The sequence below is a fragment of the Aquila chrysaetos genome, chromosome 6, assembly GCF_900496995.4.
Source record: "Aquila chrysaetos chrysaetos chromosome 6, bAquChr1.4, whole genome shotgun sequence".
In the NCBI taxonomy this organism is placed as follows: Eukaryota; Metazoa; Chordata; class Aves; order Accipitriformes; family Accipitridae; genus Aquila; species Aquila chrysaetos.
The window spans coordinates 42,633,942-42,651,593 of record NC_044009.1 but is presented as its reverse complement, the minus strand read 5'-3'; the positions used below and the strand labels follow the sequence as shown (position 1 = coordinate 42,651,593).

Genomic DNA, 17,652 nt, shown 5'->3' with positions numbered 1-17,652 from the left:
TGCTGTCACCTCTCCCTCATCTGGCAGGGCCTGAAGCAAAAGAGAAGGGGGACTGCTTTTTTCTCTGCCCTCACTAAGAAAAAAACCTTTCCCCAAATCTCAACACGCCTGGGAGATGGAAAGTCTCCTGGGGGGCTGTGCCTTGTAGTAGCTAGGTTTGGACCAAAGGGAGCAAGTGGGACACTGGTTTAGAAACTGCTTTTCTAAACCCAAGCCAGGCAGGTCTCGGATGTGTTTCTCATTACACTACTGATGGGTTTCCCATGGCGGGTGGCCTTCACATCAGCCATCCCTGGAGCTGCTGACGGTTCAGGATTTCCTTGTTTTTATACTGAAACGATCCAGTCTTGGAATTTCCCCTGGGCTACAGCAAACAGCTTTATTTCAGGCAGAGACATTGCTCCATCTCAGGGTCAGGTCCTTCCTCTAGGTCTCTCCAGTGTCCTCCACTTGCCCCTGAAGGCACAGCAGGCTTAGGGGCCACCAAACAACACAGCAGCAAAATCCTCAGTTGCCCTTAGCAGTGGCTGCGGTGCTGTGAGAAGGTATTGCTGTGTAATGGTGCAAAGTGGCTAATAATAATAGCATTACAATTAAGCTAATTGCATTACTATACAGGGCTAATAAGAGACCTTGGCATCTCTATAAGAACATTGGAAGGGCCCATGCAAGGTCATAGCAAGGGTTGGCCTGGTGTCCTGTCTTCTGCCATGCCCCAGATGAGGTGCTCTGGGCAGGAAGATGAGAGGGCATCATCAGTGTGACAGCTAATTCCTATGGGATAATTTTGGGCGGAGCAGTATGTTCAGCTTTACCAACGTGCACGGCATTGAGCCTACAGGCAATGGATGCTCTGTATGGTCCAAATTGCCACCCCACGAATGGCTCCTCCATTACAGCAGAGAGATGGGAAATTATTCCTTTCTCTTCTCAAGGGCTGTTTAGATTCACCCAGCCAAAACTCATTTATTTTCTGCCTGTTCCCAAAAGTGTTAGCTCTTTGCTGGCGTGTGAACCATGGTTTTGTTATCACATGTACTGGTAAGAGGTCTGAATTAGCACTTTTCCTTAATCTGGCCACATTGGTAAGGACTGGGGACAAGGGGGAGAGGGATGGAGCTGCAAGCTGGCTTTGGAAAATAAAAGTATTTGTACAAAAAGCTCCATTTTGAAAACCTTTGTGGTTTTTGGACACCACTCATAAAAAAAATCAGTTCCAGCCATTGGAAGAATTAAACAAAACAACCTCATTCCGACTTAATACTTATAAACTTCATTTTGTTTTGACTTAAAAAGTCTGTGCGTGCAGCAGGGCGGAGAGATGAGAAGCAGAAGAAAGGGGGTAGGAGCATACCAAAACCTCGCTGATGGAAAACGTTTTTCACTTTGAAAAGTTTCACAAAGAAAGAGATTTTTCATTTATTTTTTCCCATGGTGGTGTTTCCAGCAGATGCATCTGAAAGAGTACTTCTTGTTTGCCATTTTCTCCTAAGAGGGAAAATGTATTTTTGTGACCAGGTGAAATCAAGAAAGCAGGACAGAGTTAGTGCAGTTTTATGCCTTCTCTATGCTGTACGACGGACGTCACAGGACGAGTGCCAGTGGAGAATCAGTCTTTGCGCTTTGCTAAGGGGCTGGTTTATGGGGAGGAGGAGGTGCAGATGTGCGCATGAGGCTCTGACCTTCAGTTCAGAGATGCTCCATTTGTGCTCGAGAATGTTTTCTTCTTTCTTTTTCTTGTGCATCTGTATCTTTTCAATGCTGGCTACAGTGGTCATCACACTTGCCCTAGAGGGCATAAACCACCCACAGGGGTTGTAGGCAACTAGACTCCCCATGAGCCTAGTTGCGTTCATCAGAAGTCTCCTGGGCTGGTTAAGTCAACCCCAAATGTCAATGTGTGTGCAAGGGTGATTTTTTTTCATATAGGTGCAGAGATGTCCTAGCCACCCTCTGGAAACATCAGAAGAGACTAAAGCAGAAGAAACCCACCTGCCTTTGGGAACCTGACGGTTTGCTTTCCCATTGTGTTTCTAGAGTATTCGGTCCAAGGTGGAGCTTACAGTCTGGGACAGCCCTGAGGACATTGGCTTGACCTTCACTGCCACGTGCCAGGATGGGTTGTCCTATCCTGGGCTCAGGAAGTGTGGGGATCTCAAAATAGGAGATACGGTGAGTCTGCCTTTCAGTCTGTCCCCTGGAGAGGCTGTTTTACCCTCCGTGCAGCCGCTTACCACTCTTAATGAGTGGTCCTGGGCAATAAAATACAGCTTTGCTCATCTTCCTCTGCTCTCCTCATACCATGCCATGTCAATAAAGCCACGGAGAGTGGCTTTGCTAGAATTGGCTCTGGGTGGTATAGATCAGCCCAAGGTCAGCTGTGAGGAAAGAGGGAATACAGGCATCTTGTCTACAGCACCCTTAGCCAAAAGGTCTTGATCAGGCAGCAGGACACAATAGTCAAGAATGGGCTCTTTTTTCCTGTAATCCCAGATATTCACATCATGCTCTCACCTGTGAAATTTTTATTGCCGTGGTCTGCTGGTCTTTTCCTGGTCCATTAAATATTCAAGGTTTTCTTGTTATTGTTTGAGAATCCTGGCTTGTATTGGCATCCTGGCTTGTATCAGAAATAGCGTGGCCAGCAGGAGCAGGGAAGTGATTGTCCCCCTGTACTTGGCACTGGTGAGGCCGCACCTCGAGTACTGTGTTCAGTTTTGGGCCCCTCACTCCAGGAAAGACATTGAGGTGCTGGAGCGTGTCCAGAGAAGGGCAACCGAGTTGGTGAGGGGCCTGGAGCACAAGTCTTATGAGGAGCGGCTGAGGGAGCTGGGGCTGTTTAGTCTGGAGAAAAGGAGGCTGAGGGGAGACCTTATCGCTCTCTACAACTACCTGAACGGAGGTTGTAGCGAGGTGGGTGCTGGTCTCTTTTCCCGGGTGTAACAAGTGATAGGACTAGAGGAAACAGCCTCAAGTTGTGCCAGGGGACGTTTAGATTGGATATTAGGAAAAATTTCTTTATCAGAAGGGTTGTCAAGCATTGGAACAGGCTGCCCAGGGAAGTGGTTGCATCACCATCCCTGGAGGTATTTAAAAGACGTGTAGCTGTGGCGCTTAGGGACATGGTTTAGTGGTGGACTTGGCAGTGTTAGCTTAACGGTTGGACTTGATGATCTTAAGGGTCTTTTCCAACCTAAATGATTCTATGAGTCTAATTTAAACCTGTCTTTCCTGGAGTGAAGAGGTCATGGTTAACTTCGGAGGTATTGCCAAAAAAGACAGAGTGCCCAGAAAGGCAGCAACCCTCCTCTCGTGTGTTCAGTTCCTAGGGTTATTGGATGGCAGCACAGGCTAAAAATATAGTTTGCCCCTTAATGTTAACAGTATACACAGCATAATCCATCCCGTGCTTTTTTATAAAAAAAAAACAGAGAAGCTAAGCTTTGCTTGTTTAAATTGAATACTGATGCAGATCAATGAGTTGCTGGGCTGTGGTGCTGGGGCAAGAGGGCTCAGACCAGCAGGGACCCCCCTCCCCTCCTCCAGGCTTTTGCTGTCTGCAAGGACGTGGGTGCAGGTTCATTAGCAGCCTGATTGCCTTATTTGAGAAGAGTGATTCTGTAAACATACCAGAGCTCTAAGCGCTGAGGCATATAAAAATAGTTTGAAAGAGTCAACAGTAGCTGGATTTTTACCACGCCAAATAAGGATCATGCAAAGTGTTAAAAGGGGAGGTGGCCTCTTCTTTTTTAGCTGACTTTACTGGATCTCTGATGGACGGGTAAAAGCAATCCCTGTAGCTAGGCATGTGCCCTCCTTGTTCCCACAGGGAAGCCTGAGCCCCTGACGTAGCAGAGTTAATCTGGTGGTTGATCCTGGGCTCCCGGCTTTGGCTTGAGCAGGGGGGTTGCCCCAGCTGCTGCAGCTTGTGCCGTAAAGGGGTTTGGCAGCGGGTGCAGCAGGGAGCCAGCACTGGTACCTCTCCCATTTTAGGTGCACGCGAATATCGAGGTGCCTGCACGGGCAGACATGCCACAGGATCGTGGGGTCCCGTCCCTCCATCCCCTCTTGTTCAGCTGCTCTCTGCTCCATTGCTTCCACGTGGATCAAGATTTGACTCCTGCTAAGAAAGTGTCCCCAAAGAGGATAACGCTGGCACTGGGTCCTCCTAATCTGCCAGGGTTTAGTCCTGGGGCCGTGGGTGTCAGAGGGTGAACGGCAGCAGGATTACCCTGATCCCTTTAGCTTGCTTTCTGATCTTCTTCTCCTCTGTAATTTGAGCTCGTTGCCTAATTGCTTCAGGCCTTGGGAATGGGAGGGGGTCAAGGGAGGTTTCCTGGGGGTGCAGCTCTCCCGGCTGGGGGTGGCTGCTATGGCGCCGTCTGCACGTCGCCCCTCGGCATGTGGGATGGCGCAGGCAGTGAGAGCTCGAGGTGACCCCAGATGTCTCCAGAGAAAAATCATTCCCTCCTGATGGCTAGGAAAGGGGCTCGTTTCCTTGGAATAAGGTTAATCCTCTTTGCTAACCGGCAGCTCTGGGCAGTGCTGGCCAGACCAAGACCCCTACCGAACAGCAGGATTAAATTAGGGGCCATTCAAGCGGCCATAGGATGGTCTTGGTTTTCCCGAGGAGAAAATCCCTGACACTGGATTGTAGCAACAGAAAACGAATAGGGGGGTGATGTATAACCATGTAATGGTGCATAACCCTTCTGAAGTGTCCTGGTTTCAGCTGGGATAGAGTTAGTTTTCTTTCAGTAGCTGGTTTAGTGTTATGTTTTAGGTTCAGTATGAGAAGAGTGCTGATAACACACTGATGTTTTCAGTTGTTGCTAAGCAGTGTTTAGACTAAGTCAAGGATTTTTCAGCTTCTCATGCCCAGCCAGCAAGAAGGCTGGAGGGGCACAAGAAGGTGGGAGGGGACACAGCCAGGGCAGCTGCCCCAAACTGGCCAAAGGGGTATTCCAGACCATGTGACGTCATGCCCAGTATATAAACTGGGGGGAGTTGGCTGGGATTGCTGCTGGGACCTAACTGGGCATTGGTCGGCGAGTGGTGAGCAATTGCATTGTACATCACTTGTATATTCCAATTCTTTTATTATTATTGTCATTTTATTATTATCATTATTATCATCATTAGTTTCTTCCTTTCTGTTCTACCAAACTGTTCTTATCTCAACCCACGAGTTTTGCTTCTTTTCCGATTTTCTCCCCCATCCTGCTGGGTGGGAGGGGGAGTGAGTGAGCGGCTGCGTGGTGCTTAGTTACTGGCTGGGGTTAAACCACGACATGAAGCCAGTCTTAATAGAAGCATCCATCAAAAATGGCCAGTTAGCAGCGTGCTGAAAGCTTGGGACTGTGTGACTGATGCACATCTCTATTTGCAGATCAGGATTCCCATAAAACCTTCTAAATCTGTGACCTTGTAGTCACCTTGGGCCCTTGTGCTGCGTTTGTTCAATCCTTGATAGTGCTTGGTTTCAACAGAGTTTATTATTTTTAACAGCATGAATACCGGCCTGTTCGGTAGAGTTTTGCCCTGTTTATTTCATGGGAACAGGCAGGTTCCTTCCCGCTTCACAGAAACCAATGGTCCCTGATGGGGAAAATTACTGCTAACGGCTGACAGAAGAGTTTTAAAGCGTTAAGGATGCCAAACGCCTCTTGGAACTGGCAGATGCCGGTGCATTGAGCTGCAGATGCCCTTGCTAGACGTGCAATTGTTTGGGGGTTTTTTGCACACCTGGGAGCGAAGCTCAATACGGCGAGCGTGGCCCCGCTCCGGGGAATTGCTCCATGGCTTTTCCTCGGGACACTTGCCCTTCCCTCCTGCCTCGCCTCCCAGGACACCCTTGACGGCCATTTTGGGGCCGTGCGTGTTAACTTACATCTCAACCTGCCCCCCCCCCGCCAGGTTTCCTTCGAGGTGGCCGTGGAGGCGCGGAGCTGCCCCTCCGAGGACACCTCCCACGCCTTCACCATCAAGCCCGCCGGCTTTCGGGACACGCTGGAGGTGGCGGTGACCTACAACTGCCTCTGCGGCTGCACCGGCCGCGCCGCGCCGGCCAGCGGCAAGTGCAGCGGCAACGGGACCTACGCCTGCGGGCTGTGCGAGTGCGACGCCGGCTACCTGGGGGCCAGGTGCGAGTGCGAGGAGGGTGCCAGCGGGGACATGCACCACGCCATGTGCCGGGAGGCGGAGGGCAAACCCCTCTGCAGCGGGAGAGGGGAGTGCAGCTGCAACCAGTGCCTCTGCTACGAGAGCGAGTTTGGAAACATCTACGGGCCCTTCTGCGAGTGCGACGACTTCTCCTGCGCCAGGTACAAGGGAGTCCTCTGCTCAGGTAGGAGACTTTCCTCCCTCGCGCCCTCCGCTTCGCGGGCCCGGGGAACGCGCCCCGAAACGGGGAAGGCTGCTGGGCTGGTGCGGGCAGGGTGCGCGAGGGGCTGCGCCTGCCCCGCCTGCCCAAATCTGCCCTCTTTCTGGCGGGACCTGTGCTCCCTTTCCTTTCTTTATGGAAAAAAGGAAGGAGACGTTTAAGTGCATCCACGCTAATGAGCAAAAATGCATTATCCCCATCAGAACTGAGTTTCCAGCATTAGAGTGAAAGGCGCTCCCCTTGCAGGCTTCTCCTCTGCCCGGGTCCTACAGAGATGAACAGTCTTGGCTTTGGTGTCGTTGTTTTGACGCAACCACGCACATCTTTTGCACACTGAAGTATATCCCTAGGAAAGAGTAAACCAGCATAGGCTTGAATCCTCTGAAGCTTTTTGGTGTCTTCTTCAGTTGGATTTCTTCTACATGTGCCATCCTTCCCTGCGTAGGCAGAAACAGTCTTTTTTTAAAGATCAAGCATTTGAAGTAATCCTCTGGTGCAGCGCAGGTGAAAGGAAAGGTTGTGTTTCAGTCTGTTACTTATTAGAGAAGATCTGTGTTAAAGATTCCTAAAGGTATTTCAGGCATAGATTTTTCTGCCCACTGGGAAAACAAGTCATTCACTGAGAAAGATGTAGCCGGTCAGCTTTGCTTAAGCAAAGGTAGAGGAGTTATTTAGCTGTGTTTGCTAGACTGGCTTTAATTCCTTGTCAGTCCGAGGTCACATAATTTACCTTGCACATAATTGCCTGGATTAGCCCTCGGACATAATTCCCTCAGTTGGAGCTGGGCAAAAGGTTATTCTTTAAAATTTGCCTGCTTTCAAGCAAGCAAAATATTTCCTTGACTGAAAATCTTGGGCAAAATTTCCAAACCAAGTGTAAGCTTGGAAAAATAGCTGGTTTTCACGTTTTCTCCAGGGAAGTGGTGGGTTTTTTCCCCACTGTTTATCTTGCCCTGCGTGTTTCTGAGCTGGGCAGTAAGTGATGGGGCACCTTTTGGTTGCGAGTTTCTGGCTGTTTGAGACGGTCACGATGTTAGGTGAGTAGAGGATGTTCACACTTATTTTCCTGTAGCCTGGCTAGTGATGTTTTGGCACTGCTGAAGATGAGGCAGGCGATACCCCAGTTTTTGGCTTTGCCTTGGGGCTCCCTGCTGCAGAGCAGTGAGAAAGGCCAGTACCACCTTCCACAGTGACTGCCCCGGACCGGGAGGGCTGGGGCTCTCCCTGCTGATGCAGGAGCCGAAAGAAGGGTGAGCAAGCAGGAAAAAGGTATTTCAAAGTAGGTGGGGGCATAAATAAACTCAACTGTGAAGTAATTAAGAGCAGTACTGCCTGGGGGTTCTCCCTATGACCATATTGCTTTGATGATAGCATCATCCCACCCAAAAGGAGCATATTTAATAGCAAGCAGGGCAGCGATACGATAAAGAGAGGTTGGAATTTACTGGTGTAGCAGTTGGTACTCCAAGAGAAGGACACTCCTTTGCTCAAATTTCCTTTTCATCAGGAGAGCCAGAGCTCTGCCGCTCCGCAGGAAAGCAAGTTATGTGTCTTCTGTTGCACCTGCTTTCTTCTGTTCCTGTGGAGGGCTTCTGGTGCTAGGAAGAGCAGCATAGCTGGTTTGGGATTTACCAGAGTTTTTTAAAGTCATTTAAAAGCCATTTTTATAGCTATGAAAGAAAACAAAGGGTGGGCTGAGGCCAAGTGGCCTCTTTGCTCCAGGGGTGGGATGGAGTCTGGCATGGCTGCGTGGGGTGGGGTGGTTCTTCCTATGCCTCCTGGCATTTCTATCGCTGTTGGTTGGTTGGCTTTTTCTTTTTTAAATTCCAGCAGTTACAATGCTAAATCTGAGCTGTAGCAAGCACCATGCCAATGACATAACATTTTAAGGTGGTTTGGTCAGCCCAAGAGGCTTGGGGCTTCACCAGCCCACCAAAAATGTCAGAGCTTGTACGGTGGGGCTGTCCCCAAAGCTGCCCCTAACAACCAGCCCTTGGCTACACAAGCATCTCTGGTGGCTTCCAGCAGACGTATGCTCTCTCCTTCCTACAAATGAGGCCTTCTTGAGAAAGACCGTATGTTTAGCTTGACGCTGAACATCTCAGTCCACCAGCATGTGTAGACTTGGCAGCCAGGGGAGTTTGGGTGCAGGATGTCCCTCAGGGTGGTCGTGTAGAGTCCGGTCGCTGCTTTTGTTCCTGCAAGGGGGAGAAGCGACATCCTGCCCTCCTTCTGTCTTTTCCTGGGCACAGTGTTAGTCCCTGAAAGGCCCTGGCATCCTGGTGCCCGCCACTCTTGCAGGCTGAATCCCACTGTGAGGGGAGACCCAACGGGTTTTAGCAAGTGCAGAAACCAAAAAAAGCAGCGTGGAGGGAGCTGTCACTTTGCTGTAGATGGCTGTTGTCTCCATCCTTGTTTGGGAGTTGCTTGGCTTGGACCCATGAGGGGAACTCATCACTGTTGTCAAGGGCTTTTTTTATATTGTATGAGTCTTCTGGTAGTGCAGAAGGCACTTAATGCCCCTCAGTGTATTTCTGATGGCTGTATTTTGAACAGCTTTTTCACCCCAAAGGAACCCAACCTCAGTTTTAGCATATGGGCTATGGTGTCCCCCGTTAAATGCATTTACACCTGCCCAAGCTGTTGAACAAGGCTGTATAATGAACCTGTGAGCGCCCATCCCCGACAGAGCAGGTGGGAAAGCAGCCAGTCCAACTCAGCTTGAGGTTTGGGGGAGCACGAGGAGGAAGGCACAGTTTTCCAAGCTGAGAAACAAAAATCCATGCATGCAAACTGCTTTGCATGTACGTGGCCCTGCTTTTTGCATGCCTCAGCTCAGAGGCACTGTGAGCCCATCACCAACCAGCCTGGGCATTTCTTCCTTTTATGATCTGGAGCAAAGCTGTCCCCGTTGAGTCACTGCCATGACACAGGGCTGGGCAGCAGATTGCGCTCAGGCATCCCATATTCCCGGCGAAAGCCACAGCAGGGTTGAAACAGTCTGAAATGAACTTTAAGCTTCTTGTCTCTTGGTACTCAGTCCTTTGGCCAGCAAAAGCGTTTTCATTCTTGGGTCCATTTATAAATATTGGCACCTCATTTTCTCAGGGTTTGAGAGGAGAGATGACTGCAGGCAGTGCTGCATACGGCTCCTGTCCTTTTGTAGCCCCCCCGCCTCCCCCCGGTGTGAAGTGGAGAAGCAGATTTTGGGTGGGAGATAACCTAAAGGAGAAGCAAGAATTCAATTCCTGTTTAGTGGGAAGTTTAACGTGCCTCCTGCATCTGTGAGGCAGGCGGGAAAAGGAGTCATTTATAACGTCATAAATGTTGATTCAAGTTGCATCCATCTCTTAGTCAATGCCGCTTAGTCACTAATAAGTGGTGTTTGTTCTGCTGCGAGTCCACTTAACAACTTGTAGCTGTTTCAAACCATTGATCCAGCTTCTGGAAGGGCCATCAGGGATGGCTTGCAGAAGTGTTCTTTTCCTCCAAAAGAGATGCAAGCGGGTTATCCACAGCCTCGTGCTCTGACAAAGCAGGCAGTTGCTTCCCAAATCCCTGAATGCTTCGCTCCCGGTTTTTCTGTGGACGGAGAAGTTACCCCCTTGCATTGAGACCTTCAGCACATCGCTCTGGCCTCTACCCTGAAATGTGGGTGGCTGCGGGAAAGGGTTAGAGAGCTCTCCCGCCTGCAGCCCAGCTCAGGACGGGGCAGCTGGCTGCACGGCCCGGTGGCTTTTGAACCCCTTGGCTGCCTGCCAGGCAGTTTGACAAAGGAGGAAACATCTCGGCACTAATTGCATTCCTGAAGGTCCCATAAAACTAGGTGGCAAGAAGGAGGAGAGGCCCCGGTGAGGGCATCACAAGTTTGCCTCTAATGAAGAGAGACTGGCTCGCCAGAGGCCAAGCTTCATTAGCTTCAGTGCTGCAGACCTATTTTTTTCTTGGAGGAGGGGATGCAGACTAGTACAGCATCGTCTTTACTTTGGTGTCTCTAGAGAAATTTCCCCTTAACTGTCACCGCTGTTACCTGGCTCCATGTGGGTGTCGTTTGTGCGCTCTTCAGCCTGGGACTGTGGTTTTGCACAGGAACACCATTACCAAGGCATAAGTAAAGAGCACTCACCACGCTGCAAGCCATTTCTACGCCTAAAACACAAAGGATCTCATCCCGAAAATCCATACTGCCTGAGTACCACACAGACTGCTGATGTTGGTGCAGCTTTGTGGGATCAGGTCTTTTGTGGTTTCCCTTCTCCATTTTTTTAGAATTAGAAAATAAATCAGATTTATAAACACCTTGCAATTGTAAATCGAGCCCTGCAACTTCTCTCTAGCTCTTAAGCATCTGCGAGCATCATAACTGGTTAAGATGACTAAAGATCATGGCTGGCTAAAGCACGGCGAGATGGCGATGCCTCGGAGCGCAGGAGCCAGGAGTCAGGCCTCGTTTGCTGGTACAGGGCTTCCAGTGACACAAAAAGCTCAGGTCGGCAATAAAGCATCAGGTGTCAAATTCGCAAATACATGCAAGTGCCAGAATCACTTCTGAAATGGGATTTGGGAAGTGACAGCTCATTGAAAATCTGTGGCTTGTTTCACAGAGAATAGCCAAGCTGACTTGCGATGCGGCTCCAGCTGCCCTGCAGAAACCACTTCAAAAACTGCTGAGGATGTACAAATCCTCAGTATTTATTTCTGAATGCTTCCCTTTCTTGGTTTTATTAAATGGGGAAGCACTGTGAAGTTTTAGCCTGCACTAAGGTCCAGTGAGATAAGGCTTTTCTGTTTGTTTTAACACAGCCTCGAATTAGAAATCTCACTCCTGCTTCTGCAATTTGTTTTTGACGTTCCCTGTCCCGAGTGCTGTAACAGCGTTTAACGGCGCTGTGTTTGCAGGAGGTCTGGTGGGACGATGGCTCCGGTGCCAGCGCGGCAGTTTCTGGTTGTGCAATAGAGCCCCGCGCTTGGAGAGCAGCGCTCAGGTTTGATGGCACCACTGCCATCTCCACGCTGGGGTTTCTGGTGGGGCCTGTTACCACACAAATCACTGTGCCCATGGACACTTCTTATGGAAATTGGCTTTTTTCCACACTTACTTTTGTGATTATTATTCACCCACCCAGGGGTAGTGCCTGGACACAGGATGCTGGTGTGCAACTGAAGGCTCATATGTGAGATCCAGCTTTAACGTTCTTTTCTTGTCTTAATTCTCTTCATTCCTCACATGTAAGCTTTTACCAGAAGCTGCTGTTAAGACAGAAATGGGTAGTAGTCGATTTATTAACTTCCAAGGTGCAGGTGATGGGCTGAGCGTGGTTTGGGGAGGAAGCGGAGCTTGCCTGTGCCCACTGCCTGTGGCGGTGCCAAGGAGGGGGTGGCATTAAGCAAATGTGGCCCCTGCCAGGGGGAAAGAGGGTGGCCTGCGGCAGAAAGAGGATAGGGAACGGAGCTTAAACCACAATGTTTGTGCAACCAAACCACAATCACTGCAACATTTTCTTTTAACTCATGTCAAGTCTTGTTATCTTTAGGTTTTTGATTTGGGGGATTTGGAGGGGGGGCTATTTAGTTTGTGTAAAAAGGTGAAATCTGAGCACTGCCTAGTAAAAAAGGACCTGAAGGGGAGAGACAAAAGGACCATATAAAATGTGGATGTTAAAAATAATCCTTTGGTTGTTGCTAAGTGCTTGTGCTGCCATGAGCCGCGCAGCTGCGGAGGAGATGCGGCTCCGTCTCTGGGGCAGCTGCCCTGCAGGTTGTTCCTCCTCCACTCCCTGGGCTGGAGGAGGATGGGGAGCACATGTCTAGCACCATTTTTGAGGCTTATTTTGGTGACAGAGGATGCAGCGTCAGCTCCGGTCGCTGCAGTGCAACCTCATGTTGCCGGTTGCTTCATTAGTGGTCTCAGTCATTAGCAGCAGGTGGGGGGCTCATGGAGGGGCAGGCAGCGGCTGCGTGTGCTGATGGGGCTGCAGGGCATGGGAGGGAAGTTTGGGGGTGAGCTGAACCTAGTAAAGTCCTCTGAGCCGAAACCCTTTTCCATTAGAGCAGGTTATAGGACTGCAAGTGTCTCTTTTCCCCATCAAGGAGCAGGGTAGGGGACAGGGAGCTAAAAACTAGCTGAGGTTGGGCTAGAAAACAAAGAAGTATCTAAGTGTCATCACGCTGTGTGGGGCACAGGATGCCCATCACTCCTTGGCAGCCAACAAACCTGGTTTCAAGCATCTTGAGTTCTCCTGCCTACAGAGCCACAGCATAGCCCAGAGGGACCTTATGGCCAGACGGAGCAGGGAGGAGATGGCACCGTGGTAGCATCTCTCTTTTAAGATGTGGTCAAAAGTCACTCAGGCTGCACATTTATCCTAGAGCTTCCTAAAAGCCTTTCTCCTTGCTGTATTCCTGTTTGGCCTTGGCTTTTATCACCTGCAAAAGCTGCTCAGCAGAAGCCCTTGCCCTGAGATGCCTGCATGCCTGAGAAGAAACACATAAAACAAAAAAATCCTCCTGAATAAGAGAAAAAAATAAACATCTGACTTGCTGTGTCCCCTAGCAGTGATGAACTGAGGGTGGAGTGCCTGTGCCTGGCATCGCTGCTGTGTGGGTATCCTCTCTCCAGCTTACATCCTCCCTCCACCTGTGAAATGTTTTGGCTCCAACAAGAATTTATACAGACTGCAAACATTTAATAAGAAACAAATCAAATGGGGGACCTCCGCTGTCCTCTTCCTTTTTTGGGGTTAAACTGTGAAGCTGGGCATGTTCCACTTACTCTCATCACGTGGATTATTGTAAAGAAATGTAAGGTTTAGGTCAGCTCCGTTTACTCCCATCCTGTGGGTCAGCCTTAAGAAATGCAAGGTCCAGGTCAGCTGGGGCAGGCAGGGCTGAGGGCTGTGATGGGGATTAACTGGAAGAGCAGCTAACTGAATTCACCTTCATCTCACTTGGACCCATGCCATTCTCACCCTGTGTACAAGCTCCCTGCAGATGCTGTTGGCCGTGTGTCCAATGTCATTTGTCTGCATGACAGCATCAGAGCCCCAAATCAGGAAAAACTCCTGGTTTGTTTTTTTTTTCCCCCAAAGCATGTTTGTATAAACCAGGTCTTTTCTGATGTCAGTTGTTGATATTCCTGCATTCCTGCTTGACCTCCTGCGGAGTGTGGGGGCTGCCATGCCATTGCAACATTTTGGGGAGGCAGAGTGTGATTGCTCAAGTGGTGATTTGGAAAACGTTTCCACAGGTGGGGAAGGAACTGTGGAGGAGCCCGCTGCTGCCGTCACATGTGGGATGTTGGCTTTTAGGTCTCCCTCCAGTGACAGGAGCTCATGGCTGAGCCCTGGGGTCATCCTGGGCTGCTTCCCACCGTGCCTTCCCGAAAGGCTGGGTCTGGCCGTGCTTGGCCTGGGGGCAGCGAGCTCTGAGAGCAACACTTGAAACCTCTCAGCCATTAATGGGGAATGTCATTGAGAAACTCTGCTCTTTACACAATGTGAAGAGGATGAGAAACCACAGGGATGCATAAGGGACGCGCTTACTCGCTGCAGGCAGCCCGCGGTGCCCCGCGCTTCCATCCTGCCCTGCACCGGGGTAGCACCTTCTGCGATGGGAAGCAGGGACACCAAAGCCCCGGGCTCCCAGATAATTTGCAAGGGTGGAGAGAGACTCCCCAGGAGCTTTGTGAGCAGCTGGCTGGCGTTAGCATCCCTTTTTAGCAGCGTTTGAATTTTCCTTGTGAGCAAAGGGTTCCTGAGCATCAACCACTATTATTTTGGAGGGCTGGAGCGAGGCAGGGAAATGGGGACACTCACACCTTGTTGGTGTGTTACTGCTCACCTCTGATACCTGTCACCATGTGTTAATGAATTGCCTGTTATTTGTAACAGAGAAGCCAGGGAGGATTTTTATTTAAAACACACCCTCTACCAGTGCAGGCTTTCCGGGTCATGTGGATGGGCTTTGGCTTGGGCACAAGCTCCCTCCTCTTGGCAGCTCTAAGTTGAGAGAGACAGGCACCCCGTAAACCACCACCTTGGAAGGGACCCGTCCTTAACGCTGTCTCGCTGGTGTCTGTGCAGCCAGCCTCTCACTCCCGACAGCTCCTTCGCTCTTTGCAGGTCTCTCTGCCTTAAGCTACCGAATTCAGCAGCGTGTCCCACGTGGTTCTGGGTGTGCTCATCTCCAGGAGCCGTGGCTCATAACCCCGGTGCAGAGAGGGGCTGAGAGCTGGGTGGGAGGTTGTTGCATCCCAAATTTCATCTTCATGAAGTTTCTATTTCCCTGGCATGCAAATACTCGGTCGCCTTTTGGAGGAGCATGGAGGTGACTCAGTGCATGTGTTTTCTCACATCTCCAGTCCTGTGAGGCTCCTGAAACCTCCCTGACGCTTCCCCACGGGGCATCATTTCCACCCTTCCCCAATCTCTCTCTTCTGCTTCCTCTTCGAATTTATTTTTTCCCCTTTAACCTGGTTTCTGTTCTCGTTCCACTTTAAACCTGAGACATGTGCTGCTCTCCTCCGAGAGCGTGTGCTTCACCGTCCTGCTCCGTGCCCGTTCAAAAGGCTGAAGATCCCGAGGGATTCAAATGGCCGCCGGGCTGGGGCAAACAGCACGGGGTGACCCTTGCCCACTGGCCGTGACCTGCGGAAAGCATGGCCAGTGCTTGTAGCTGCGGCATGTAAAAATGCCTGGTTCCCCCTCTGATTGCTCTGCTAACGACCTCCCATGTCGCTCGGTACAGCTGCTGTGTTTCAGGTCAGAGGTGGCTGCGTTTCAGTGCAGGTGGATGGTTCTTAACTAGAATGCTCTGTGCTTGATCTATATGCTTCTCTGGATTTCTTTCACAAGAAATAAATGCAGTATTAGGTATTACACCACCAGGCATTACCATTACATCGTTGCCTGTTAAATATTATTGATTATTTGGGAGTTGGACTAGGTGATCATTATGGGTCCCTTCCAACTCGAGATACTTTATGATCTTTGCATGGATTTCTCACGGGACCACAGATGATATTTCCATTCATGTTTCTGCTCAGCGCTGTGTTTATTCTTCATCTTCCTTTGTGTTTCTGGCAGCAGGTATGCCCTGCCTGCCCTACCTTGCTCACTCCAAGGGTTTGTGTTGGTTGTTCACACTGAAACAGCAATTGAGTTGGACTTTCTTTCCCCAGCGTATCTCATACTGCTTTGCCAGAGTTTCCATTCCTGGCACGAAAGGGCAAGGCTGCCTTTTCTTACCCCTCCTTTCCCTCTGCCCGGGCCCTCATTGCTGTCAAAGTCTTGCAGCTCTCCCCAAATCTGGCAGCAGCTCCTTGGAGGACCAACCCACACAGAGCACTGCTGTTCCTGCCTCTTTTCACTGGGGTTTCTTCTTGTCCTCGAGGGGACCTTTAGCGAGCGTTAATGCATGCTAATGAGGCATTAAATGCCAGGGCAGAATTAAAGAATAAAGAAGTGACGTCTTCGACATCTTTACGGGAGCCAGAGCCCCGTCTGTGGGTCTCTGCCCTTAAGGCGGCACAGCATGTGGGTCGCTACCGGAGGTGTCATCTGATGGTGCATGCACGTACCCAAACCCCCCTGTCCTGCTGCAGCTCCCCCCTCCCACAGCCAGGAACCCTGTATCTCAGAAAGTAGAAAGCTCCAAAATAAAAACAAGATGAACTTTGAAAACACAGCTCATTGCCTACTCGCTCCCCAAAGAGAGAAGATGGTCTTAGAACAAACTCGCTTAAATGCTTTGCCTTTATGGCCAGTGTCCCACTGAGTTTGGCATTTGCATTTGGTCCTTCTGATGATAGTAATTAACAGAAATAGACATTCAGAAATGAATGCTTTATTTAGGGTGTAGAGACAGATGAAAGCCTCAAACCAGCAGGTGAGTGAAATTCTGGGTCTCTGCATTTCTTGTTGACACGCGCGGACAACCTGTGAATTTTGCTGTTTGGTTTAAAAAACTGAATTTAAATAATTGACCTGAAAGGGAAGTGCAGCAGAGGCTATGGGTTCATTCTTTCTAGGGTTTTTTTGTCTTATTTTGAATGATATTCTGACTTCTTCCAGCTTTTTTGGGAAGGGAGAAATCCGTTCCAAAACCCTGGACCTTTGGTGAACTTGCACCAGATTATGTGTTTGCATCCAAACACAGAACTGGGCAAGGCTCCCACGGCACTGGATTTTGCAGAGAAAGAATCTCTCTCTGCTCCAGAGCCCACTCCTCTTAACGAGGTCCAGCTGAAAGGTCATTCGGCCCACTTCGGCTTTGGCAGGGTGCGAATTAGCCTGCTTTTCATTTGAAGGATGGACCTGAACAATAGAATTTTGCCCTGGAGTTCAGGCATTTGGGATCGTGCAGCTTTGTTTTGGAGCCAAGTTTTATTTTAAGAACAAATCTGGATTTTTTTGGGGTGGTAGGAGCTGGTAGGAGCCTACTCAGGCACCGGAGCAGGAGGATGAAGCTCGTCCTTCCTGGAGGCACCACACGTGTCGGTGGAAGGGTTGTAGCACTATGGCTTTTCTCAAGCCCTTTATCTTCATTTCATCCAACTGTGTGCTCACCATATGCCCCCTCATGTTTCTAAATCTTCCAGAGCTTTCACAGTGACAAAAGCCGAAGGCTAAATGTAGAGTCGTGTAAACAGACCTGGGCAAAGAGATGGGCCAAGAAGTATGTAAGTGGGGGAGAAGCTCCTAGTTCTAGACCCATGGGTGTTGGTGGTATCTGGGCAGTGTTGGATGAGCCAAATGGAAACTGCTCTTTGTCAAGCAGTTTTCTTTGTCAGGCTTTTTGGGGAGAAAGGAAACAAATGGGGGAGCTGCATCGAGGGAGTTTTGCAAGTGGGTCTTGTCTGTTAGGGGGCCGGGGAGTTGACTGGAAAGAGGAGCACTGCAGTGGGAGAGGCATTGCTGTGTCCCATGGGAGACCCAATAAAAGCCTGCATGAGAAGGGATGGAGGTCGATAGAAAAGGACAGCGGCACAGAGCCCTTTTTGAGTTAGAGGATTGGAGGGAAACACAGGAGAGGGAAAAAAACGGAGGATTCCCCCCACACACACACATATCTTCCTATCTGGCTTAAGGAATAATATGAATTCTTAGCAGTTTCTGCAGTGCCTTCCATGTCAAGTGCTTAAGGGGTGACAAAGCCAAGGATAAGCATGTGCCCAGTTTGGTGGGATGGTATTTGGACCCACGACTCGAAGGGAACCAGCTCACCCATCCCAATTGCCCCTGCTCAGGATGAAGCACTGCATCTCTGGGAGG

General features: G+C 49.9%; 1 protein-coding gene across 1 annotated transcript in view; it reads left to right on the top strand.

Moving 5' to 3' along the window:
- Nucleotides 1-17,652, top strand: part of ITGB5 (integrin subunit beta 5) — a 63,925-nt gene that overhangs the window by 32,118 nt on the left and 14,155 nt on the right. The window contains 2 exon segments of the mRNA XM_030017854.2: nucleotides 2,038-2,172; nucleotides 5,917-6,346. Of these exon segments, the coding sequence (XP_029873714.2) occupies nucleotides 2,038-2,172; nucleotides 5,917-6,346 (565 nt within the window).